General features: G+C 48.2%; 1 protein-coding gene and 1 long non-coding RNA gene across 2 annotated transcripts; one reads left to right on the top strand and one right to left on the bottom strand.

Moving 5' to 3' along the window:
* Positions 1–602: 602 nt before the first annotated feature.
* Positions 603–17,323, bottom strand: URM1 (ubiquitin related modifier 1). The gene is made up of 5 exons (XM_021551366.3): positions 17,252–17,323; positions 14,580–14,650; positions 2,637–2,718; positions 1,584–1,632; positions 603–871 (listed from the first exon to the last, which is right to left on the bottom strand). Exons 1-5 carry the CDS (start codon positions 17,284–17,286, stop codon positions 803–805), a joined length of 306 nt encoding a protein of 101 aa, XP_021407041.1. The 5' UTR covers positions 17,287–17,323; the 3' UTR covers positions 603–802.
* LOC116184210 (uncharacterized) lies at positions 864–2,278 on the top strand. The gene is made up of 2 exons (XR_004148967.2): positions 864–957; positions 1,809–2,278. It is a non-coding gene; the product is annotated as an uncharacterized LOC116184210 (long non-coding RNA).
* Positions 17,324–23,530: the final 6,207 nt, after the last annotated feature.

The following is a 23,530-nucleotide window of genomic DNA, read 5'->3' as shown; positions in this document are numbered from 1 at the left end:
CCCACCTGCACAGAATGCAGTGCAGCCCGATCAATTCTGTCTATCACAGTGACAGAAAGATCATTTGCTGCCCTGATCACCCTGTGCTGTCTCAGGCCGGGTGAGGGTTTGTTTTCCCTCCAACCAAATCATTATAAATTGACATCATTCATGGGCCAGTACTTCACCCTGCCTCAGCTCTGGTACAAAAGCAGCATGAGGGATTAGAAATACAAAACCCAAAAGGCCTATTTCTCTCCTGCTTCCTATAAATAAATATCACAACAAGGTGCAAGTCACTTCTGAGGGCTCTGGAGCTGCCATGTTTGCTACCCCATGGAAAAACTAGTCAAGCCCCCTTTTGTTTCCTTGCACTTTCTCACCCTTCCCATGGTTGGTACAGAGACTGTACCAACATTAAGCATCATGTTAAAAGAATCCTGGTTCCCAGCACCAGAACACCTCACTGCATGTTAAGACATGTTATCCTACTCAGGGTTCAGCACCCCTCTTCCTCCTGTCAGAAAAAAACAAAGTCCCACATGCTGAGGTGCTCTCTGCTCGTTAGGGTACCTGGAAGTGTAGTCAGGAGAGGTGAAATGAGGACCAAAAGATGGATGCTGTTGTGGTGACAGAAGGCCGCAGGCTGGCAGAGCTTTATTTGGATGTCTGGAACAAGTGAAGGCAGTGGGAAGATGCAGAGACTGGACACAGGCAGCTCAACAGAGGTTCGGGTGGGTTAAGGGTTTTTTTTTGGGTTTTGTTTTTTTTTTTTTTTTTTCCCAGGGATTTGGATTTACATCCTCTTTGTTTTTTCAGGAGTTCACCCGCCGTGCAATGTTGAGATGAAAAGCACATTATCCTGGTCCTGGAGTTTATAATCCAGCTCACCCTGCAGGCCAAGAAAAAAAATGAAAAATTGCTTAAATGTCATTTCCAAATACAAGCTGCAAAGAGAAAACAGCTCATAAAAAGATGGTGAGTATTAGGGAGAGCAGAAGGGGACAGACTGATGTTTTCATCATAACAGAAGCAAAGGTGAGAGATCAGCCACAGTGCTGATGCTCATCACCCCACATTGCTTTCTGGACCAGGGTTTTGACAGAACAGGTGGTTGCCTGAGGCAGGGAAATGGCGAGGGGCTGTTTGTTGTCTGAGCACAACAGTGGGCTGAGAAGGGAAGACATTTACCAGGTGCCTGTTTGAGTTGAAATCTCCCTGTGGCCTTTACCTGCCAGGCATCACCTGACTTCAGGGAAGGTGTTTCTTTGTGGGGTCTGAAGGTCTCAGGTGCTCCCCTGCTGTCACCCCACATGTTGGGGGACCTACCAGCAGCCAGAGGTGCAAAACCCAGTGCCAGAGACCAGGGAAAAAGGTGATCTCTCTTCAGACCCGGTCTGGCTGATGAGACTCAGCAGGTTAGAGAGAGGCTCCAGGCTTTTGAACAGCCACAGTACAGGAGATAGATTCCAGCCTGCCCCTTCCCCCTCAAATATGAGATGCTTTGCTTGGGGCAAGAATCAGAAATAGCTTCTGTGAGAGCAACCACAGAAGAGAGAGAGCAATATTTTCAACAAAGAAAGTCAAACTGAAAGAGTACAGACCATTAGTTCCCAGTCTGCCTCGTTGATGAGCACCAAAATTCCTGGCCTCCTGCAAAATAGAGAGAAATAATTAGGATACAGGGCTGCTAAAAAGCCCCACAAATAGTTAAGAACAAGGGATGTCACAGCACAGATCACAGGCTGACTGCCTGTAATGCCAAAAAAGGGATCCTAGCATGGAGGTGGGAGCAGGTACAGTCTGTGCCCTTTCTGGATCAAATAAAGGGGACGCAGGAGCAATCCCAAAGCTGATTTGAATGGAAAGGCACCGTTCTGAGGATGCTCCAGGATGACTGCATTTCCGTACCATGCAGAAAAGCCAGGTAATTAAAACCCACGCACGGCAGGCGAGAGCAGAGAGCTCAGTGGGAAGGCAGGGAAAGCCATTCCGCTGCCCCTAGCAGAGGCACTGAACACCTGGGATCCACTCCAAGCCCCTGATTCTGAGCAAAGGGATTCCCCCTCTTTGATCTTCAGTGTCCTGCAATTGTCTCTCCTGTTACCAGGGGACCTGGCACACGCTTCAGCTCACAAAGATCCGTGACGAATGTTAAACACCCCCAGCGCCACCCCGCAGTCAGGGATGGCTTGCACAGCTCACTCTGCTCCATTTCTCTTGCCTTCCTTTTTTTTTCTACCCCCCCCTCCACGAGACTGGCCCCGTTTTGATAATAAAAATACATTTCCCAGAAGAAGTATTTGTTGGCATTTCTCAGAATGACTGCTTCAGTCCCAGTGATATCAGCAGGGAACAGACAGACCTGCTAAAACTCCTGGAATTGAGGATACAGGTGCTGCTTTGTTCCAAGTGACAGTGAAGAGAAAGTATAAATGGCCCTGCTTCATGTTTAAAGTTCAAAGATTTGGGGTGAGGGCTGCAAAAGATGCTCTCTGTGGACATTGCAAGGTGTGGGTGGGATACCTCCCACTATCACTTAGGCAAATCCTGTGTTTTCATGGTCATTGACTTACTCAATAGGAAATCCGCCCCAGAGGAAAAACTGTAGGGATGAAGAGAGAAACACAAGGAGGATTCCTAACAGTTGTACTTACACAGATTCCCCTTGCAAAAATAACTCTGGTCGCTCTTTCAACAGATTCTGTTTGATCCACTTGAGCAGGTTTCTGATATCCCCTGGAAGAATGAAGGACAGGGTTTACAAACTAGTTGATGGCTCCTAGTGATGGCAGAGCAAAGTGATTGTTTATCCACGAAAGAGCAGATGAGGAACATGCAGGATGGACGGGGATAGCTGCAAAGAAACTCACAGACAGTCCTGTCCCTGTGGTTTGGCAGAAGAGGTTTCCCACAGAAAACTCATCCTGCTAAGAATGAATGCAGTTCCTGCTGAAGCACCAATCTGGCAGCAGTTTCCTGATGTTCAGGTCTCTGACACATCTCATACCCTGTGCATTATCTTGTCACCCAACAAATTATGTCTAATTCTTTTGTGCATTTAATTAGATTTTAAAAGTCCAAACAAGCAAGCCTAAGAACCTGAATGGAGCAAAGACAGACACTTTTGCACCAAAACCAGCACAAACTCTTGGAGACATTGGGAGCTGTGGGGCCCAAACCTGTCCATGGCCATGCATTAAACAGACAGGAGCCCATAGTTGCATTTTGGACAGTTAGAGCATCCCTCAGCATCACACCTGCTGCTGTGGAGTGTTCCCCATGCTGTGCCTGCTCCCTCCTTCTACACTTCATGCTTAGAGCTTCTTTATTAAAGCTCAGCCTTTATCTTTCCATTTCAGTAGGTGACAGGAAGGATTTGTCTTCATGTAAAAGGAGGAGGAGACACTGCTGGCGGGTTTTTATAGTATCAATTTTACTTTGTGAGGCAAAAACAATTTCTTTAGTGATAGTATCAGTTAATTTCCTATTGGAGAGGTGAGAAGAGACGGAGAGGGGGGGGAACAATCCGTTACAGGGTTTAGAGAAGCTGACAAATTGCAAAGTGGAGTTCTCCTGCATTTGCCTCTATATTTCAGTGTTCCACAAACCACTTCATCATTCTGAATCCACAATCAGTTATTCTCTCGGGGCTCCTTTAAACAGCCCTCTGAAAGCCCCAAAAGAGTTTTGTTTGTTTTCAAGAAGCGAGGAAGCTTTCTGAAGGCACAAATCCACCAGTGAGGGCTGCAGCCCTGCTCCAGGAGGAGCAGGGATGGCAGGATGGGTTTCTTATGTGAGGTAAGCTCATTGCAGTCATGAGGTATCTTTCCACATGTGCTTCTCTGAGTTAATTCACTCTGTGTACCATTCCCCATGTGTTTGCTTCATGACTAGCAACAATATGTGCATTTGTAGTGGCTTGACTGAGCCCAGACCTTACCCCAGGATTTTATGGGATCATGGATGTTACCGAGAGCCAAACTGGGGTTGTTCCAAATAATGTCACCCTCATTGCTTCTGTCACACCCAGGATGAACAGCCCTGGTGTAGACAGGTGCACATCAACTAGGCAATGGGGATATGTCCATCTGCAGCAGATGGGGGCCTCTTCTCCTGGGGAAAGGGGGAGGGGGATGCTCTGAGAGTCCCTCTGTTCCCCCTGCTTTCCCAGGGCACTGGGGCCTCCAAACCAGCACTCTGACCCCAAAACCCCGATCTCACCACAGAGCTGCCCAGAGCACAACAGGTATTGCTGCCTCCAGGCACTGGATCACTCTGATCTGGGCAAAAGGAGCTGCTTTGTGCCTCAAAACTGCCTGGTGAGCTGGATCACCTGCCTGGGGCCAACCCACAACTCTCTTGTAATGATATGTAGTTAAAAGAACAAAATAGACCATTTTCTGCCTCCTTCCTAGCTACATGCACAGGGGACAGGGAGCACCACTAAGAAGGTGTGTGTATTTACATACATACATACATATATATATATATATATATGTACACACACACACACACACACACACACACACGTGCAGCACAGCGGTCGGTGAGCCATCAGAACAAGAGTTAACTACATTCACCTTCCCCTGAAAAACACTGCTGCAACATCAAGCCCTCAGGATCTCACACCCAAATGGCTCCCGCTCTCCATCACCCAGAAATGAAAGCTGTAAAGGAAGGAAGATGGAGAGGAGCCTTCAGGAGAGGGAGGGGGGTGTGAAGGGGACACCAGCCCCACTGCAGCATCGCCTGTGAGCTGTTTCATATTTATGCACTTGCAGCAGGGCACACAACAATGAGCTGTGCCATATACCATTCTCCTTGCATGGAATAAGCAGCCCTTTCCTCTGGGACCTTTCAGGAGAGATCATTTAGACAGAAACAGGCTGCACTAGCTGGATAAAAGGCAGCCACCTAGAAGCAGCCTGGACGGAGGGGCGAGAGGACTGATTTATTCGAGGCTGAGCTGGAAGACTCCCTCACCCCATCTCCTTCCATAACAAATGTTATTTCCAGTCCCACCTGAGCCAACATTCATTGACTCCTACCCAGAAGTCACGTACACATATACTGAAGAATTTAAACAGTAGGGAAAAACCCCAGATATCCCTATGCATGCCAACTCCAAAAGGTACAAAAATTAAGACCCTTTCTCCACAGCCAACTTTAAGACAATACTTTTGTCTGCTTCATCAGCATTGAATTTTTCCACCCACCTTCATTTTTCTATGTGCTATACACCAATATTACTAGAACAAATCAATTATAAAGGATGACAGATGACCACAGCCACACCAAAACTATCTCCCACGAGTAAGATATTGAAAAGGAACAAGATTACTTCCATTGCAAGTGGTCTGTGGAGAAGCCATCTTGCAGCTCAGTGCCTCAAACAGCAGTCTGGATCAACAGCTCAGGACTCTGTGTTCTCATGATGGAAATAATAAGAGGTAAATTATAGCACAACTGCTTATCTCTTACAACTGACATATGTAGTGTTCCTAAGACATTTTCTTTCTGATACTATACTACGGGTCTAACAGGTTTCCAGCTGCCTGGGCCAAGGATTTTCTATGCAAACAGCAGGTTCTCTACGGATGACATATAAAGAAGGAAAAAAATCTCAGCCTGGTCAGGCACCACATCTGCTGAGAAGTTAAATCATCATTACAATGCAGCAATTTCACACTTGTGTTGGTTTGAAGTTGGCCCCCATCACAGAACAGAGGCATCTGCTTTGGCAGAAGCACAGCTGTACTACAGGTGCTGTGATTTGGCTGCAAAACCCACCATGCATTTTGGCTCCAGAGGGAGGTTCAGGTGAGAGCAGAGACAATACAGCATTTTGCTCCAACATCACCAACTCGAACCCAGCTCATCCCAGTAATGATGTATTTTTATCAATGCTGCATGGTCTTACTGAAATCTTTTTGGTAGACTACTACATTTCACTCACAGCAAACAAATATCACATCAAAAAAATGCACTTAATTCTTATTAACTGTGCTCCCCCCACCGTTGGCAGCATCAGAGGAGAAGCAAGACTGAACCAGCCAAGGAAGCGGAAATATTCTCAAACTGCAAAGGAGGGACTGAAGCACATGGTAGGAAATCCCTATCTTATTTCTACACAGAGACAGCTTCTGCTGCCTGTGCTAGCAGTACATCAACCCTCTCCAAATTCTTAGGAAAAAATAATCTAAAGTTAATTAAAAAAAAAAAGAAAAACCGACAATCATTTGAGAAAACGGCTTCGTTCAAGTGCACAGATGGGAGCTGAAGCCCACAATATATGCAGGAAAGCGATCACCCAGCGAAACGCAGCGCTCAGGAAAACAAGACGTGTGCTTGCAGTGACACAAAGTCATTGCCTTGTCACGCAAGAGGCCGGGATGCAGGAACTGCAGTGAGCGCACACAAACCCCAATGGCCTCGTCTCCTTTCAGCCCAGCTGCACCACAAACACTCCTGGAAAAGGCACAACCTGCTCTGTCCTCCCTCAAATCATCCAAGGATTTGCTTCAGTCCCAGTGAAGGCAGGTCTGACCACCTGCATTGCCCCAGCTGCTCCTTCATGAAGAATCTGCTGAGCTTCCTCTGCAACAGGAATGCATCTAATAGTCCATTCTAGCACTGCCTGGGCTCATTTGCACCCTCAAAAGCAGAGCTGAAATCCATAGATCTTTCCTAGCTCAATAAAACCTCCTGGGCCTGACAGATCCATCAGTGACAACTCAGAAAAGAGGGCACTCGCTGTGTGCAGAGAGGACCCAGGTGCTTTGAATAAGAAACACCAAGCTGGGTGTTGCACTAGAAGGATCTCACAATTAACTGATAAAGGTGCAGAAACATGGAAGGTTTATGTGCAACCCTGCTACCAGCTGACAGGGACACACAGCCCTTGGCTCCCAGGGAGCTGCACAGGTTACTCGCAGAGTCACACACACACGCAAGGACCAGACATCTCTGTGCCCCCTGCCTTAAAATCCACATAGAAACTTGCACAAAGCCTCGAAGGGCACCCAGAAGGTGTAACTACACCCATTTTCTTGCCTTGACTGCAGAACTGGGAGATTATTTCAGGGAAATAGGGGATCCCTCTAAAGGCTGAACCATGGAAAATTCCCTTCTGGTCCGCAGTAAATAAGATATATGTGGCACTGGTCACTAAGGGGTCAGTGCTGCAGCAGCACGGCGCTTTCCCGGGCCGCCTTGCGGACACCTCCCTGTGGGGTACCATTTCTTTGACCCAGAATAAGATCATTTATCATACTGACCATGGCTGAGCTCCAATTTGCTGAGGTCACTAACTCTGGACGAGCGCTGCTCCACCCACATTCTCAGCCACCGGCCTGTAACCATGACAAAGCCCCTTCCCCGCAGCTCCTCTGCCATTATTCCCCCTGCCTGCATGGAAATGTGTGGAAAAACAATTTGTATGTCCCTTTCCCTGCTTAAGCAGCTTGTTTTTAAAACAGGCAAACCAACTCCCAATACCTGCTGCTCTTCCAGGTGCATGACTGCTCTTTGCTTTTGGATCTGAGCAGGCCCTCCAGGAATCTGCTCTCTAAAAGAGCTCAAAACCAGATCTAAGGGATCCTTCCAGCTCTTCCAGCCTCCCATCTGATATGCAAATCACTCTCTGAAGCAGACCATGGTGTGCCATAAACTGCAGAAGAAGACCTGGAATGGCTGATATAAATGGAGTCATAGGCAAATGGATTTGGTATTACGCAGAGTGAGCAGCCAGGCAAATTTTGCACAAGAGTAAAATCCATTTTCTCTGACAAGTGCACAAGCCAATCCTACCACACACACTGGAATGGGCAGTGATTTAAGTACTAGGGAAGAAATTAGGGGGTAACTAATTAGGGGGTAACAGGCATAAGAGAATGGCAATTGTTGCTGTATTCTGTTCTTGTCTGCTACAAATGAACACCAAGGTCTTGACTTCTGTAATTTTTAATTGCTTTAAGATGTCTTTTTCTTGCTTCTCATCTAGAAGAGCGATGCTCTTCTTAATTTTCTTGTGTCCACAAAATGGGAAAGGATCACAGAGGTCTTTCACAGCCTTCCTGTCAGCAGTAAGGACTCAGATCCCAGCTATCACCCAGCAAAATTCTCAGCCCTGAGGTTTTAATCACAATGCTTATGAACTGCAGAGAAGCTGCTTGGGATCTTCCACTCCCCACAGATTGCTGGTAGGGAAATACAAGTTCAAGGGATCTCCAATCCCACTGCTAGCCAGCAGCAAGCCTCCAGATCCATCAGCTCTCATGACAAAAAAAAGCAGCTTCGAGCTGATTCTCAGGGTAAACCTAATCCCTACTCATTTCCAAAGTCAGAGCATCTAATCCCGTAACACCCAACGCTATTGTCACTTCAGGCTCCCCAATAAATGCCAGTGCACCAAACTGTCTCTTTTAATTAGGATCACAGATCACTAGTGTTGGCCCAGGGTCTTGCCTCTCGTTCAAAATTGTCAAAGGAAGGAGCTGAGAGAGCCTCAAAGACTATTGCCCCAGCAGCAAAGTACCAGCCTGGGGATCACAGACATGAAAAAAAGCATCCCCTTAACAGGTCCTGTAATTTTATCCCTCTGCCAGCACAGAATTATTCTCAACAAAAGACTGTCCTGAGCCTTGCCTGTTCTGATTTTAAGAGGCTTGAGCACTGTAGACCTGCTACCAAACCCCAAGGAGACTGTGCCATGGTCTAATAGTTTTTGCAGTCAGGAATCTTCCGCTAATGCACTAAACTCCCATTTCTTCATTCCTCCCTATCAATCTATACTAGATGATATTGCATCATGCTGGCTATAATCTGTCCTTCTCAATGATAAAGGAGATATCCCACCTCATCACTTTTCCATTCATTTATCCTGTTTAACCTTGAATGTTACTGGTTAATTTTTTTTAAGCTCTCAGCAAGACAATTCAGAGAATGCATTACTAACCACCAGTGCAAAGCTTTGCCAAAACCCAGCAAATTGAAATTTCCCCTCTCTCCTATTTTCCCGGTTTCTGAGTTTTGGGTGTGTGCACAGGCACTGAGAGCTGAAAATGAAAACCTTATTGCTATTAAAGAGACAACACAGAGCTGGTGTGCAACCCTGAACCATGGAGAAAGGTGTCTGCTCCTGCCAGAGTGGAGAGGGATTCCCTGGCAGCCTGGCACTGCTCTGCACACAGCCAGCCTGGCCGAGGGAATTCCCTGGGCTGGGCTTTCCCTGGCACTGCCAGCTGGATCAGAAAATGCCTTGAAGTCAAATCCTTGCCCCCCTCCCAGCCTGGCTGGTGGCTGTGTCCCCTCTGGCTGCTGGATGAGTCAGTGTCTCAGCTCAGCTCAGGAAACTGCCATGATTTTATTCCTCTAAATACAGAAATCGCCTCTCACTTTTGGGCTCAGATCTGCTTTGCTATTATTAGGCTTTCATACAGGGCCAAGCACCATTAAACCGATTCCTGTCCACCCAACCCAGCCACCCCCACAGATACTCCAAGCTCCTCAGTCTTACTTGAAAGGGGAAAAGAAAGGGCCAGTGAGATGATCAGGGTGGAGGAGAGGGGGGGGTAAGATTTACAAGTGAATGGAGGTAAGAATGGAGCAGTTTGTGGGATAAAGGGGCTGCGGAGGGAGCTTTACAGATGTGCAGAGGGACGGCGGCTCATTGTTTAATTAAGCAGAAAGTGGCTCTTTTGAAAAGCAATTTTGCACAGGAGCTCTGAGCTCAGCAAACAACTCCTGCGAGTGAGGGCAGGAGGAGAAAGGAACAGCTGGCCCGGAGCCGTGTGAACCGCATGCTAAGCGGTTTAAAGGGCCCGGATCCTCCTCCCCAGCCCTGCTCCGCTGCCACCCTCTGAACAGCGCTGTCAGCACAGCAAATCCCACCAAGAGAAAAGAGCGAGGGGAGGGGGGTGGGACAGAGGGGTTATCCTGCTAGGTGTCCGCACTGCAATACAGCGGCTGGGAAGAAGGGTGTAACAGCCAGGCTTTGTTATCCCAGGGATTTGGTCACACACAAGAGCTGGTTTCCCAGTGCCTGGGAAGCTCCTTCCACAATGAGTTGGGATGAGCTGATCCGGTAAAGCGGCTCCGCGGCCTCCCAGGAGGGTGATGGGACTGCTCCTGTGAGGACAAGCGTTTATTTCCCTATTCCCTCAGGCTGGGACAGGGACCTGGAGCTGAGCCCCACGCCAGAGCTGCTCCATTGAGACACGGCAGCGCTGGCATCGCGACTGCTCCGACTGCAAACACTGCTCACCCTGACTGCTGGCAGCAGCTCCAGGGCTGAGCTGGTCCAGCCTGAGCACCCACCCTGCACAACCCACTGAGCCCCCTTCTCCTGCCACCAAATCTGTAATTTCCTGCCTAAAAGAGATGCACGAGTGGGATGCACGAGGAGGGAATAACCTAAGTCCTCTGAGAGCTGCAAGTACCACACACTGCGTTTAAAAAGACTTGACTGCATGAAGTTCCACAGATCTATGGGGCTTTTTTTACCATTCTTCTAATAAGTCTCTACATTAGGAAATATATTTTTATTCTTTCTTTTGGAGCAAGTTTTAAAATGTTAGGGATAATAAACAGAGCAATAAAAGCATGCCAGAATATTAATGACTCAACTACGATGTACTACCCAGCATCAGGCACTCACCAACAGCAACGCCAACTGCTGCTCTGGATTTTACAGGTTCTTTTGGTCCAGCACCCCAGTCAGTGCTGAACACATGCCATGCTGTATCTTGTATCTGCCTGTAACATAGGTCTGATCTCTCAGGATCCCCAGGCTCTTTTCCCAGAAGATGAATGCTCCCAAGTCCCCAGCAGTCCTCCATGCTGTGCAGAACAAGGCCCTTGGAAAGCAAAGCTCTCGAGAAGCACACCATGCTCTTCTCCATGGGGATTCAACATAAGCAATATTTGGCAGATTATTTTAATTTTCCTTCTTAAAAAAAAATCTGATTGGCAGTGGGCTTTTTTTTTCCCTAGAGTTTTGGTAAAGGGAAACCACAATTACCAAAACACGCTGATTAATAATTTAACCTTCCAGACTTGTAAAGTACCAAAACACAGTGTGAATTTCTGATTAGCCCAGAAGGTCCCAGTGAGCACCAGTGAATCTGCTGCTCCAAAAACACGAGTCCCACCATTGAAGCCACATGAGAAATTGGAACTCAAAGGTTTGTGACAGCAGCTGAGCTGCCTGCAGCGCAAGTGCCAGAGACTTTACACACAACCCCAGCCTCCAGGTACAACATCCAGAAGACAGCACAGCAGACAGGTTTTCTAAACACTCTTCATCTGATGATGCAGCTCAGCTAAACCTGAAATGACCACAAGGGTTAAACAATGCCAGTGACTTCCTACCTTCCAACAGCATCCATGCAACTCACATGGCCAAGACAAATCCACCACTGTGAGTCCCAGCGAGATGGAGGAAGGAGCTCCAGCATCACTTGCAGAGCTGTCATACAATGATCTATTTGATTACTGAACCACTTGGTTAAATTACTGTGGCTTGTTTCAGGAGGAGGCTGCCAAATACATTTTCAGTTTTTAATCTAGGGTTTCTCTCTTTTATGCTCCATTGTCTCTAATAGCCTCTTAGATGCTTGAAAATAAAGTTGATTTCCCTGCCAATTTAATCCTCTCTCCATGTGACAAATATCGTTATTCCCCCAGCTGCTTTCTCCCACACACACTGTTTTTATGCAGAAGAAGCCAACAGGGCACAATGCCTTTAGATCCTCAAACAGCATTATCAGTGAAATCATCAGGATAGCCAGAAATTTGGGACAAGATTCTTGTTTAACTTGAGCTCTTCTTTCCTGCAACACCTCTACAAGATTACACAGTATTGCACAAAGTGTGGCTTAGGTAAATCTGCTGTCTATGCACATACATCACACTTTTATAAGTTCCCATTTTGGCAGCAACTTCAAAATGCAGGCTGAGACAGCTCCACTTTGAAAATAAAGAACCGCTATTTAACTGACATCAGGATACAAAATGCCCCTTGGATAATAAAAATAGGTCCTGCCACATGGCTGTATCCCTTGTGGCTTGCTCTTGTCCCACTTGCAGCTTTCTTCCTCCTGCCTTTCCCAATCCCTCCAGGAGCCCAGCTTCAAGCATCAGAAAAGGACAGAGAATCAAATCTTGAAAAAGTTAACTGGATCTGGAACCCACCTACTTTCCATCTAGTGCCTGTTACCAGGAAAGAAGAAATGACCACAGAAAGAGTTTGCTCAATAACGTAATTTAAAGAACACTGACTGCCCCTACCAACTATGGAGCACAGCTTGTTTTATTCATGTAAATATTTGTAGGCATTTCTTCATATAATTTCCACCTCCCTTCCCTTCTGGGATATATATAAAAATGCCTAAACAACTGAAATATAGGCGGGCCCCATAACCCAGAGAGAAGCAACTGTTCTGCAAAAAGGAGGACAAAGACAAAAAATAACCTAGAAAAAAGGAAGAGTAGGTAAGAGAGGCCAAAATGGCCAAAAATAAACTTGGCAGCTAATGAAATCACTTAAAATGGGGTTAGAAGTGCAGGTCTTCAAGTAGTGTTCATACTACAGGTCTTTCCCTGGAGAATTCAGTGATGGACATTCAGGGTAAGGTAAGCAACAGTATGTGCCCAGTAGAACTGAGCTATTTTATTTCTCTAATCATTGCAATTCTGGCTGCATGAGTGCAGCAGGGACCTGGCTATGCATATCTTTATTTACCCAGAGACAGGAGAGTTAAAATTTCCTAGTGTGAACAAGGGAAATACACAACATTAGGAACAACATAAAATTTCAATAAAATTATTCTTATTTTCTGATATCATTCAATTGATTCCTCACCACTACAACATAATTGTCTTCTGGAAGTATCATGAGGGGTGTTTCCAGTAATTCTTTACTGGATTGAAAATGAAACCTCCCTGACAGCCAAGGCACAAGACAGCAGCAAACCAGGGGAGTTGACAAGGGGGTACAGTGCCAGTTCTGTCAGGGATAGCAGCGTCTGGAAAACAAGGCAGCAGGAAAAGCTGGGGACAATAATGTGTTAGCTGAATCTGGAATGAATCACTGGAGATCATGAGTTTGAACCCTGAGGCTGAGACAGACCCTCAGGGAGAGATATATCCCTTAGGATAAATGTAGATCCTACTCAGGCTGCACAAGTCTTCCCAGCAGCTTCAAGTGGGAATGGATCAGGCAACACACAACTGCGCTGCTGACAGCCACTGGGCTGAAAGAATCCCTCTTTGGTATTAACATCCTCCCCTCCCCTGGCAGAAATAAACATCTCCTGTAATAACCCCTTTTTCTTCAGCATCTGATCATGGTTTGAACACCACCAAAACAATGGGCGTTACTGGGTACTTTAAATTTGCAGAGCACTGAAGAAAATTATGCTCTAGTCCCCAAGTTTATAAAGCAACTAAATTAGTATTTTAGCATTTCTTTGCTACCTTTCATTTAAGGATCTTGAGTGCTTCAACAGTGCTGGAATTTAATGCTGAATTCTCTTGTGATACATCAAAGTATCACTAGCAACAGGGGAAAGTTAAGCAACATGACTAAACTCACAAAGCAAATCAGCATCAGGTCATGTTTCTGGAGCCTTAGTCCCATCCTTAACCACAATATAACACAATATGCAGCACTCCTATTATATTTGAATTATACATACTTATGTCCAAGCATCAAAAGCACTTCTACCAATCTCTAATTAGGCACAGCAAAAAGATTTCAGGCCTGGGGGCTCCCAGCACCTAGGTTATGGTATCAACTATTTGTGAGATATACCCTAACATTCCCTCATGGCTTTGTGTTATTTTGGTTTATAATCCCACTGCAATAGCATAAAGCAGTGCTATCTAGCTGGAAAAATTCAGAACATACCTGTGGCAAAATTACACCACAACTGAAGTACTCACACAATTGAGTTAGTGCAGCACTGCTCAGTATTGATATTCCAAATTGCAAACCAGGAACTGTGACTGTTTGTCCCTTGAACACTAAAGTCCTGGTTTTTATTGCAGGGAAGGCCATGGGTAGGATCCAGCATCCTATCTGAGCATTAGGTTTACTGTTTTCAATTGCAGAGTTCATATTAAAATTATCACATTTACTTGAAAGGTCAAATAAGCAGATACACATTTATGTTAAATTGCTACACACTCCCCCACATATCTATACACCACATAAACACACACACACATATATATGTGCCTCTTGGAAACCTCAGAACAGGCAGGAAAAAAACAGAGGAGAGAAGATGTTATTGGTGGTTTCAAGTACCAAGAAAGACAATGACAGACTTGATGGAAATATCCAGAGGCTGTTGTCTATCCAGCAGGAGGGAGGCAAAAGTCTTAAGGAAGGACTTGATTCACAAGTGCTTAGAAGACAGGAAAGACCTCAGACTTTGAGAACTAACCCCTGTTTACCAAGCTGCCTGATCCATGGCATGTGTGAAAGAGCTTTTAAAATACTTTGATCCTTGCTGGCAACTCTAAGTGCTGTACAAACCAGCTTTGTTTCATTTGTTGTTACTCTGTGAAGTTATCCAACAGTTTCTGATACTCACAAGGCTCTGGTTGACAGGGCAAAGTCACCTGATGCTTTTTGACACCATCGAATAAGAGTTCCGCACCACCTCTGAAATAAAAACAATGAACCACTGAGATGTTGCTTTATTGTCAAGAGAAGGCAGTACAAAAGAGGCAATTTACATAGATGCCACAACAGAGAAAACAAATGACACAGACTATATTTAGCACAGGATTCCCTTTGTCTTTTTTTTTCCTGTCACAAACCAGAAGTCCACAGAGGAAGCTGCCAGCTCCCAGTGCCAACACAGAGAGGAGGCTCTGCTGTGGGCCAGAACCCCACGGTGCCAGGCATCATCCAGTGGGATGGGAGGATGGTTCCCATCTGCAGGAGCTCCCAAGCCGCTGTGCAGCGCCGCTTCCCTCTCCCATCACCGGCACTGCTTCCACCCAAGCAAAACTACAGCCACCACACTCCATCCAACACTGCCCATCCCTAACTCCTGCCAGCCAGAAACCTCAAAAACTGAGCATCCTTCTGGAATAAATATTCCCCCAGTTTCTGAGTGTGAACACACAGAAAGGGAAAGCGACTCACATGAAGTTACAGAGCAAGTCCTGGCAGCTCTTTCTTATCTACTCACTACAAGGTGTCCCAGAGAGGGAGACTTGACTGGGAGAAACAAGTGATGAGGGTGACAAGGTAAAACAGAAATAAACAAATACACAGTCTTCCTCCACTGAACAACCTGATGTTCATCCCCCTTCTGACACTTTAACACATTAGGGAATGCTCTCAGATAAGAAATTATGGCCTCTGCAAGTACAGATCAGGTGTGAGCAGAATATGGCAGGTAAAGGAGCTGCTCCTCACACTGGAAAAGAACAGGATTTGAATTGGGTTCAGGCACCTAACCTTGGGCTCTTCAAAAGAGTAATTGATTTTTGCAACTACAGCTTAGAAGCCTCAGCAAGCTCCTCGCCTCTATTCCTGTTCTGGAAAAAGTACAATTGTGAAAATCTTGAACTTTACCAACATCAATCGTTTTCCATGATGTTGTGGGGCCACAGGCCAAACTAAGATTATAAAACTTCTACCATGTGAGTAGAGACATGGATAATAAACACAAAAGCTACTTTAAGTTACAGGACACAGCAGCAGAGAGTGTGAGCTTTTGACTCTAGACTGAACTCTACACTGGCCAAAGTTTTAACAACTAGAGAACTCTTAAAAAACTCAGTTCACTTAATATTAAACTGAGGTAGAAAAATGACCAACCCATTTTTAAAGGACATAAAATTGTGGCAAAATGTTCTTCGAACTTAAATGCCAATTACTTTGGAAAAATTTTCCCATGAAATTACTTTCTGGGAACTTTCTGGTGCCTCTCTTTCCTTGGAAACCAACACAAAACAGAGAATATTTAAAACGAGCAATGCTCACCTAAGTATCAACAAAAATACTTCCAGATGTTATTAAGTTCCTTTAAATTCAATATCTAAAAATGCCACAGTAGGTTTTCTTGGCTCTGCAATGGCAGAGCACAACAGAACCCTTGTTATGCCTTCAGCAGCATTACTTATATGCAGCAGCTCTCCTAAAGAGCACTCTGTTGGTGTTCTTCCACCAGCTCACAACAAACAGTTATCTCAAAATTGAAGCAGTGATTATTAACATGAGCCGAGATTTATGCAAGGGAACAAGTCATAACAATTATATGAAAAACATTTTTTCATGTAACGAAAACAAGGTCACGCTTTGTTACAGCGGGAAATGTAGATTGCAAGATAAGGTCCTTCTGTAAGGCGAGAGCTGTGGGGAACTCAGCTGTGGTTCCTACATAGAGAGCTCATTTATGCATTTCCAAGGGAAGCAAAAATGCATCTCACTCTTCTGGGAAAATTAGGAGAGTTGCTGCAGCTGGAAGCGGGAAAGATAGAGGAAAGGATTCTTAAGGAGAAGGGTATTTAAAGGGTTATGGCATTTCTGTGTTCGTGAAAGGGTGGGAAAAAGCGAATAAATAGCAGCCTTTTAGCTTCTGCTAAAAGGAGGCTTTAACGAAATAACACAAGTATTTCCACAAATATGCACAGCTTCCACTGCAAATGCTTTAAGATCCCAGGGCCAGAGCATGAGCAGTGCCGATAGTACAGCAGCAAAGGCCTGGAGACTGAAATGCTACAGAGTGAGAACCTGGCAGCTTTACAGGACTGACAGGGCTCAAACACAAAGCACTGTGAGGGCACACACAAACACACACACAGACAGCGCTCAGAAAAAAAAAAGCCAAGAAACGAGGGGGAGGTTTTCATAAACAATTTTAATAATTAAAACAAACCCTAAACAACTCAAGAAGGTTGAAAGATGTGAAAGAAAAAGAAAGGCCTGACACAGGACGTTGACAGAGAGGAGAGCGAGGCGCTGGGGCAGACGGCCCGGCCCCACGCTGCGGGCACCCTCCGGCAGTGTCCGGTCCCTCCCGCCGATGTCTGCTTCCCGGGTTCCCCGGCGGCGGCCGCTCCCGCCACCCCGGCCCGCGGCCCGTCACAGCGGCCGCGCCCGGACCCGGCCGCGCCCGTAGCGGCCCCCCAGGCCGCGGGCAGCAACCGCCCCATGGCACAGCCGCGGCCGCCTCACCGAGGGGCCGGCCCACCGCGGCCCATCCCGGCCCTGCCCTGCCCTCCGCCCGGCCCCGCCGCCCGCGCTCACCCGAACTCCACCTGCAGCGACACGGGCGCCGCCATCTTGGCGGCGGCGGCGGGAGGGGCGGCCGCGCCGGAAGTGCCGCCGGCGACTTCCGGTGCCGCCGTGCCGCGCCGGCAGCGGCCCCGGGGGTGCGCCGGGCCCGCCTGCTCCTCTTCCTCCCTGCTCTTCTCCTCTGCCCCTCTTCTCCTCTGCCCCTCTTTCTCCCTGCCCCTCTTCTCTGCTCCTCTTCTCCTCTTCCTCCCGTTCCTCTTCCTCCCCCGGAGAAGCTCCCGCAGTGCGGCCCGTGCCCCCGGTGGTGTTATTTTAAAGCACCTGGGCGCTGGTGCCGGGCGGTGTTATTTTAAAACTCCGGTTTCTGCACCGAGTTCCGGCTTTGCCGCGCTCGGAGCCGCCTGCGGGGCCCTGTTCGCACGGAGCACTCGGGCTGCGCAAAGGCAGCAGCTGCACGTGGGCTTACCAGCGGGGGTTTTGCTGCAACACAAGAAGTTCCACCTCAACGCGAGGAAGGACTTCGCATTGAGGATGGCAGAGCACTGGAACAGGTGTCCGAGGAGGGTGGGGAGTCTCCTTCTCTGCAGACATCCCAAACCCACCTGGATGTGTTCCTGTCACCTGCTCCAGGTGACCCTGCCTTGGCAGAGGGGTCAGACTGAATCCCTCCCAACCCTACAGTTCTGTAATTCTGTGATGCCACCCCGCTGCCTCGCAGCTCCCCGGGACCAGACACAGCTGGGTGATGCTAAGGACAGCTCCTGTCACCACCGGGAAGATGCAGTTCTGCATCAGGGGTGGCTGTTCAGCATCCCCTCTGCTCGGGCAGCCCCTGCCAGCCAGCACATCCCCACGGCGCCAGGCACCCCCAGCACAGCGTTAAACAACGCGGCTCACATCTGTCGCCTGTTTGTTTTCCCCTCCTGTCCCCAGAGAAGGCCCATGTACACAGGCAGAACGCAGCCACGGCGGTGACAGCTGGGCTCTGCTTCTCCCCCACAACATGGAGCTGCACAGGGGCAGCACTGGTAGAAAAGCTGCAGCCTCTTAACCCTCCCTCCGCTCAGGAGGGTTTGGGATTAAAAAATACATGTACCATGTGCACACATGCACATAGAAATGTAATAGCTATGCATATACATGATGCATTATGTGTAAGGGGCATAAATTTACACAGACAGATTGCTCTTCGTTTATGCTAACGGGGGTCAGAGTACGCCTAACCCCGGGAGCAGAAGGTGGTGGTGTTTGTAATGGCCTTTTGTTCTCCAAGGAGATGATTCTCTGGGCTGGGCCCCAGGAAAGGCTGGTCCCTCTGGCAGATGAATGCTGCCATCGCTGCCGGGGTTACGTGATGGCAGAGCCGTGAAGCTGTTGACCGTGGTCTTCATCCAAAAATTCCAGCTGGATTTTATGTATCTCTAAATCCCAAGGTTTTTGAGTATCTCAGAGATATGGCCCAGGATGGAATTGTATGGAAAAGTGGCTGAGGAAATAAGCCTTCAACAAAAATCTTTACTTCAGAAATGAGTGAAGCATTCTGTGTTCAGAGGATCTAGTATTCTTGATTCCAGATCAGTGTTTGCAGTTATGGTTTTATATGAGCTATTCTTCTTGCTCCCAGAAATCATTTATGAGGCCAAATAAAAGCAGAACTAGCTCCTAAAAGAGTCTTGATTCCTGACTTACACAACAAAATGGTACAGATTTAGTGTTAGAACCTCCCTACAAGAAAGGGAGCAGTAATCATAAATACCAATTTGGGTCATTCAAGCATTTAAAGCTGGTTACTATTAACAATTGTCCTGGACAAAAAGTGACCACATGAGATACAGGGACGTTTTTATGGACATTTTGTGCTTGGGAGAGGAATGAGTCCCGTTTCTATGCTGTGCACTGAAAACCAGAGCACCACAAATCCTCTGGGATATGTTTGGGATGGGGAAACTAAGCACACGCGTAATGCTGCCGTTGTTGAAGTGCTGTAAACACAGGCGGTGTTTGATAAACAGGTACACAAAACCCGGGTAGCTGTGCTGCTCGCTGGGGCAGGGGGCTGCTGGCCAGGGGCTCCGGCTGCTCCCATTCCCCTCCCACTTTGCAACTGCAAAGGGAACAGGTTGGAAATTGAGCCTGGCAAGGAAGAGAGGGTTAATTTCTTTTGTCTCATTCCCATCTTATGTCTTTTTCCCTGCCATTTCCAAGCTTTCTCTCTCTCCTTGAGTGCAGAAGAAAGATACCTCCATTCCTCCACTGAGGCTTTATCCTGGAGGAAACGTGTTAGCTCACCATCACATTCTAGAGGGAAATGTAGTTTATAAATAGAGCAGGGCCTAGCGTTACGAGGAAACATTTTATCAGAGAGCCCCGAACTGACGATTCAATTATTTTTCAATAAAACATCAGGGGAATGCGCAAACAGCTGCTCGCATCCTTCCACACAGCAAGTCAAACTTCAAGGGGAACAATAGCTGGCGAAAGGGGAGCCATCGCGGAGGCGGTGACAATGGGTTTCCTCACTCGGGGCTTTGTTTGATTTCCCCGTCTCAGTTTTGAACTCCCTCCGCCGGGAGAAAGGCGAGGGGGTAGGACGGGGAGAGAGGGAAGCAGGCAGAGGGGAAGGAGGGTCAGTGGGAGTTAAAGCCTTTTGCAGCCTTTCTCTCCCATTCATGTGGTAATTGGGTGTCAAGCAGAGATCAGTAAGATGGAGCCCGGCCTCTGTGCCCGGGTTAAACTGCAGCAGAAAGAAAGCGGGAGCTGAACCGATGGAGGGCTGAATGTCATGAGGGCGGAGGAAGCGCCTCTCCCCCGGGAGCCCTTCTGCCGGGGTGCTGGGCTGGGGGCCGCTTCCCATTCAGGGCATCCCTGAAAGCGGCCAGACAAAGCGGGAGGGCGTCCGAACAATGCCGCACCCCCGGCTCTACCTTCAATAGGGAGCTCTAAACAGGCGTTTAACCTTCAGAATAGCTGAAAGTGATACTCAAAGCTGAGGGGGTGGCTGGCCCGCCGCTGTTAGCCTCTTCCTGCGGCCGAGCCACTCGCACGGCCGGGGGCAGGAGGAAGGCTCCGGCTGCCCTCGCTTCCTCCGGCCCCCGGGCACAGTGCAGGGCGTGCGAGCTGTCACCTCAGGGCAGGAGCAGGGCACGAATCCTCCCCGCACCCTCAGGGATGGGACCAGAGGAAGGCAGGGCTGTAACAAGGAGGGGGGATGCGGCACAGCAGGGGTCACATCCCACTTCACAAGCCTGGGATCATCTGTCGAGGGATCAGGGAAGATCTGGGCAATGTCCCACATCCTGAGCAGGAATGCGTTCTGGACCTGGATAGCATCAGCATCGCCTGCAATTCCTGGGGTTGCCAGCCTGTACTGCGTGAGCTCAACTGCCCAAAGCTCTCCCAGAGCCTGGCATGCCATGATTTTGTGCCTGTGTCTGGATTTTTAATGAACTGGATAAAAGCAGATCAAACCCAAGGTTACTTTGGAAGGTGGGATCTGCCACTGAAATGGGCCAGGCTCCAAAAAAGCAAAGCAGGATCCATCCCTGCTCACTGAGCCTCACTCAGCTGCACAGTACAGACATCCTGCGCTGTCCAGGAGCTCAGCAGCAAACAGCCTTAAGGACATTCTTTTCCCTTCTGAAGCCTCTCTGCTTTGGGAAGGAAAGCTGCTGTCCCTTCCCTCTCACACAGCATGATGACATCTTCACAGACCATCATTTTGGGGGAATCTGTGGCCACACAGTCCCTTCAAACTGGAGAGGGAGAAGCCACTCCTGGCTCTGCTCCTGATTACACTGGAAACCACTCAGGGGAATCAAGTATTTCCATTTCTAAAGAGTGCACCAAAGGATAGTATCTTTTTTAGTCCAGAATATTTCCCTGTCACTGCTTAAAGGCAAAGCCTGCATGCAGAGAAGCAGGCGGCTGTCATTGTTTGGGAAGGCTCTGGCACACCAAGAGTGGCAGAAGGAGGCTGGAGAGATGCAGTGTTAAAGACTGTCACAGACTTTCTCAGCAGCAGAAATTAATTTCACCCAGAAAGGTTCTGAGCAACTTGTGAAGCCCCCATGTGCATTAAGGCTAAAATACACTCCAGTTTTGCACACTAAGCAACTGGGCTGGACTTAAAGCAGACCAGAAAAAAAAGTTGCCACATTTTTTTCTTGATATATTGTCACTGTCCAGGACACAGGGTCTGGGAGAAGCAGTCATCTCCATGGGGAAGAGTACATTTGGTTTGTAAAGCTCTTTGGCTTTGCTTAAATTAGCAGTTTGATAATAACCCTGGAAAGGATTTTAATGTTTTCTTAACCTCATGCAAACAGAATTTTAAGTGTTTTAATTAAAACAGAACAATACCTCATACTTTATGTATAGGACTTTTATCTACATGCAGCTGTTGAGCCAGACTAGCGCATTGATCAAAGGGGAGGGATGTCTCACAAGGTGTCTCTAAATCATAAAGGATTCAATTCGCCTCTTCCTTAAAACTGCACAAATAAAAAGATACTTTAAAATATCAGACTATGATTAAACACTGGCTACTTAATTCCAAATACTTCTCTGCTGGAAGTGTTGTGTCTCAGCATGGAACCCAGGCTCAGCACCACACCTGCACTTGTATTTCTGGGCCAGGAGCTGCAGGGACACTTGTACATAAACTTCATTTTTCCAGAGGAGTTGTGACTTTAGAAAGGCACCAGGATTTCAACTCAAAGCTGACAGCCAGCAGAAAACCTCTAATTGGTGTAGCTGGGTGTTTCAGGGAATCTTGAAGCACTGCCAAGTGCAACACAACCCCTCTCAGTCAGGACAAACACAGCGCCAGTGGTGAGAGGTCCCCAGGCACCAGATCTCCAGAGGGGACCAACCCCCCCACACCAGGCTCGCTCCTCAAGGGGGGCTCCTTTGAGCATAACTCAGAGCTATAGCACACCTCCCTGGGCTCCCCTCTCCCTGGGAAATCCTCTGGCACAGAGGTGTGTGTGGCACATGCACGCCCCAACCCTCTGGCACAGCCCTGCAGGTCTCCTCTATCAATGGGCTGTGTACCAGAGCCCTCTGGCATGTCTGCTGAGCTCTTTCCCAGTGACTCAGCACGTTCCGTCTCCCCAGAGCAGGAGCTCTCACCTCGGGGGGGCCTCATCCTGCTCCTCTTGCCTGAATTGTGCAGCTCCCCCTCCTCACAGCCAGCCCAAAATACAGGGCTTGGGGTGAGCTCCTGGCAATGCTCCAGCCAGGGCCCAGCTCCTGACTTGTGCTGGCACCAGCAAGGGCTACACCCTGCTCCTCCCACAGGCCTATAATCCCCATCCATCTCCAAAACCCAACAACTCAAGCCAGTCTCCATTCGTAACAGCCATATTTCCATAATCTTCCAAAGCTATTCACATCTGTATTAAACAGGCGTAATTTCCTTGGTGGGCTTTTTTAACCTACCCTGCTCTCAGACAGACAGAAACACAGTGCTGAGTTTTGCCCTGCAACCCCTCTTTCTTCAGCACAGCCATTTCCTGCAGGGAGGGAGTAAAGGGGAGTAAAGTCCTTCTGTATCCTCCTCTACTACTCCAAACCACCCATCTCCAGGTGACCACCCCCAGGTCTGACTTCAGGGCGGCCAAGCTTTTCCTCAATGCCTTTAGCAGAAGGCAGGATGAGGTTTGGTGGTTCAGGTCGCTGCCCACCCCCCACCTGGCACAGCTGGGTGACCTCGCTGCTGCCCGAGTCTCAATCAGGCAGAGTCTCCAGCCAGGAGCCTGAGCACAGTGGACACCAGTGCCTGGGACTACTCCTGGCCTCACACCCAGCACCACTATCTGTATCTGAAACCTCCTCTCCACCTCAGGCACCCACCCTGCGCAGCATCCCGCACCTCCAGGGCTCGGAGCAGCGGACGGGGCTTGCCCGGCGCGGTCCCCCGAGCGGAGGCGTTCTCCGAGCCCAGCCTGCCCTCCTCCGGCGGCTGCGAGCGGAACAGGGCGCACAGGTGGGAGCGGAGCACCTGCAGAGCACCGCTGCTGCGCCCCCCGCGCCAGCCCCCCGGACCCCAAATGTGACCCCTCCCAGCCAAGCCACACTGTCTGAGGGCTAAGCCCCCTGCGTGCTGCAGGGCTTTGAGTGTCCAGGGGACTGAAAAACTAAAATTAAAGCTTTCAGCTCAGAGATGCTGGAGAAGACACAATTTGAACACGTCCAAATCTGAAGTTGATACGTAAGGGATGTAAAATTTTTAACACTTTTCTTACAGTGTGCTTCACCAGGGAACACATTTCAATCAGGTTCATGGAAGAT

This window comes from Lonchura striata, chromosome 22 (genome assembly GCF_046129695.1).
Source record: "Lonchura striata isolate bLonStr1 chromosome 22, bLonStr1.mat, whole genome shotgun sequence".
Taxonomy (NCBI): Eukaryota; Metazoa; Chordata; class Aves; order Passeriformes; family Estrildidae; genus Lonchura; species Lonchura striata.
The sequence above is the reverse complement of the archived record's forward strand: the minus strand, read 5'-3'. Positions and strand labels throughout refer to the sequence as shown.

What these genes read in the sequence shown, in the direction of transcription:
- URM1 (XM_021551366.3), bottom strand. Translation starts at nt 17,286, where the DNA reads ATGGCGGCGCCCGTGTCGCTGCAGGTGGAGTTCGG. An exon ending in GCCCTGTCAACCAGAGCCTT is followed by an intron (nt 2,719 to 14,579) that starts GTGAGTATCAGA and finishes TCATTCTTCCAG; the next exon opens with GGGATATCAGAAACCTGCTC. An exon ending in TTTTTGCAAGGGGAATCTGT is followed by an intron (nt 1,633 to 2,636) that starts GTAAGTACAACT and finishes TCTATTTTGCAG; the next exon opens with GAGGCCAGGAATTTTGGTGC.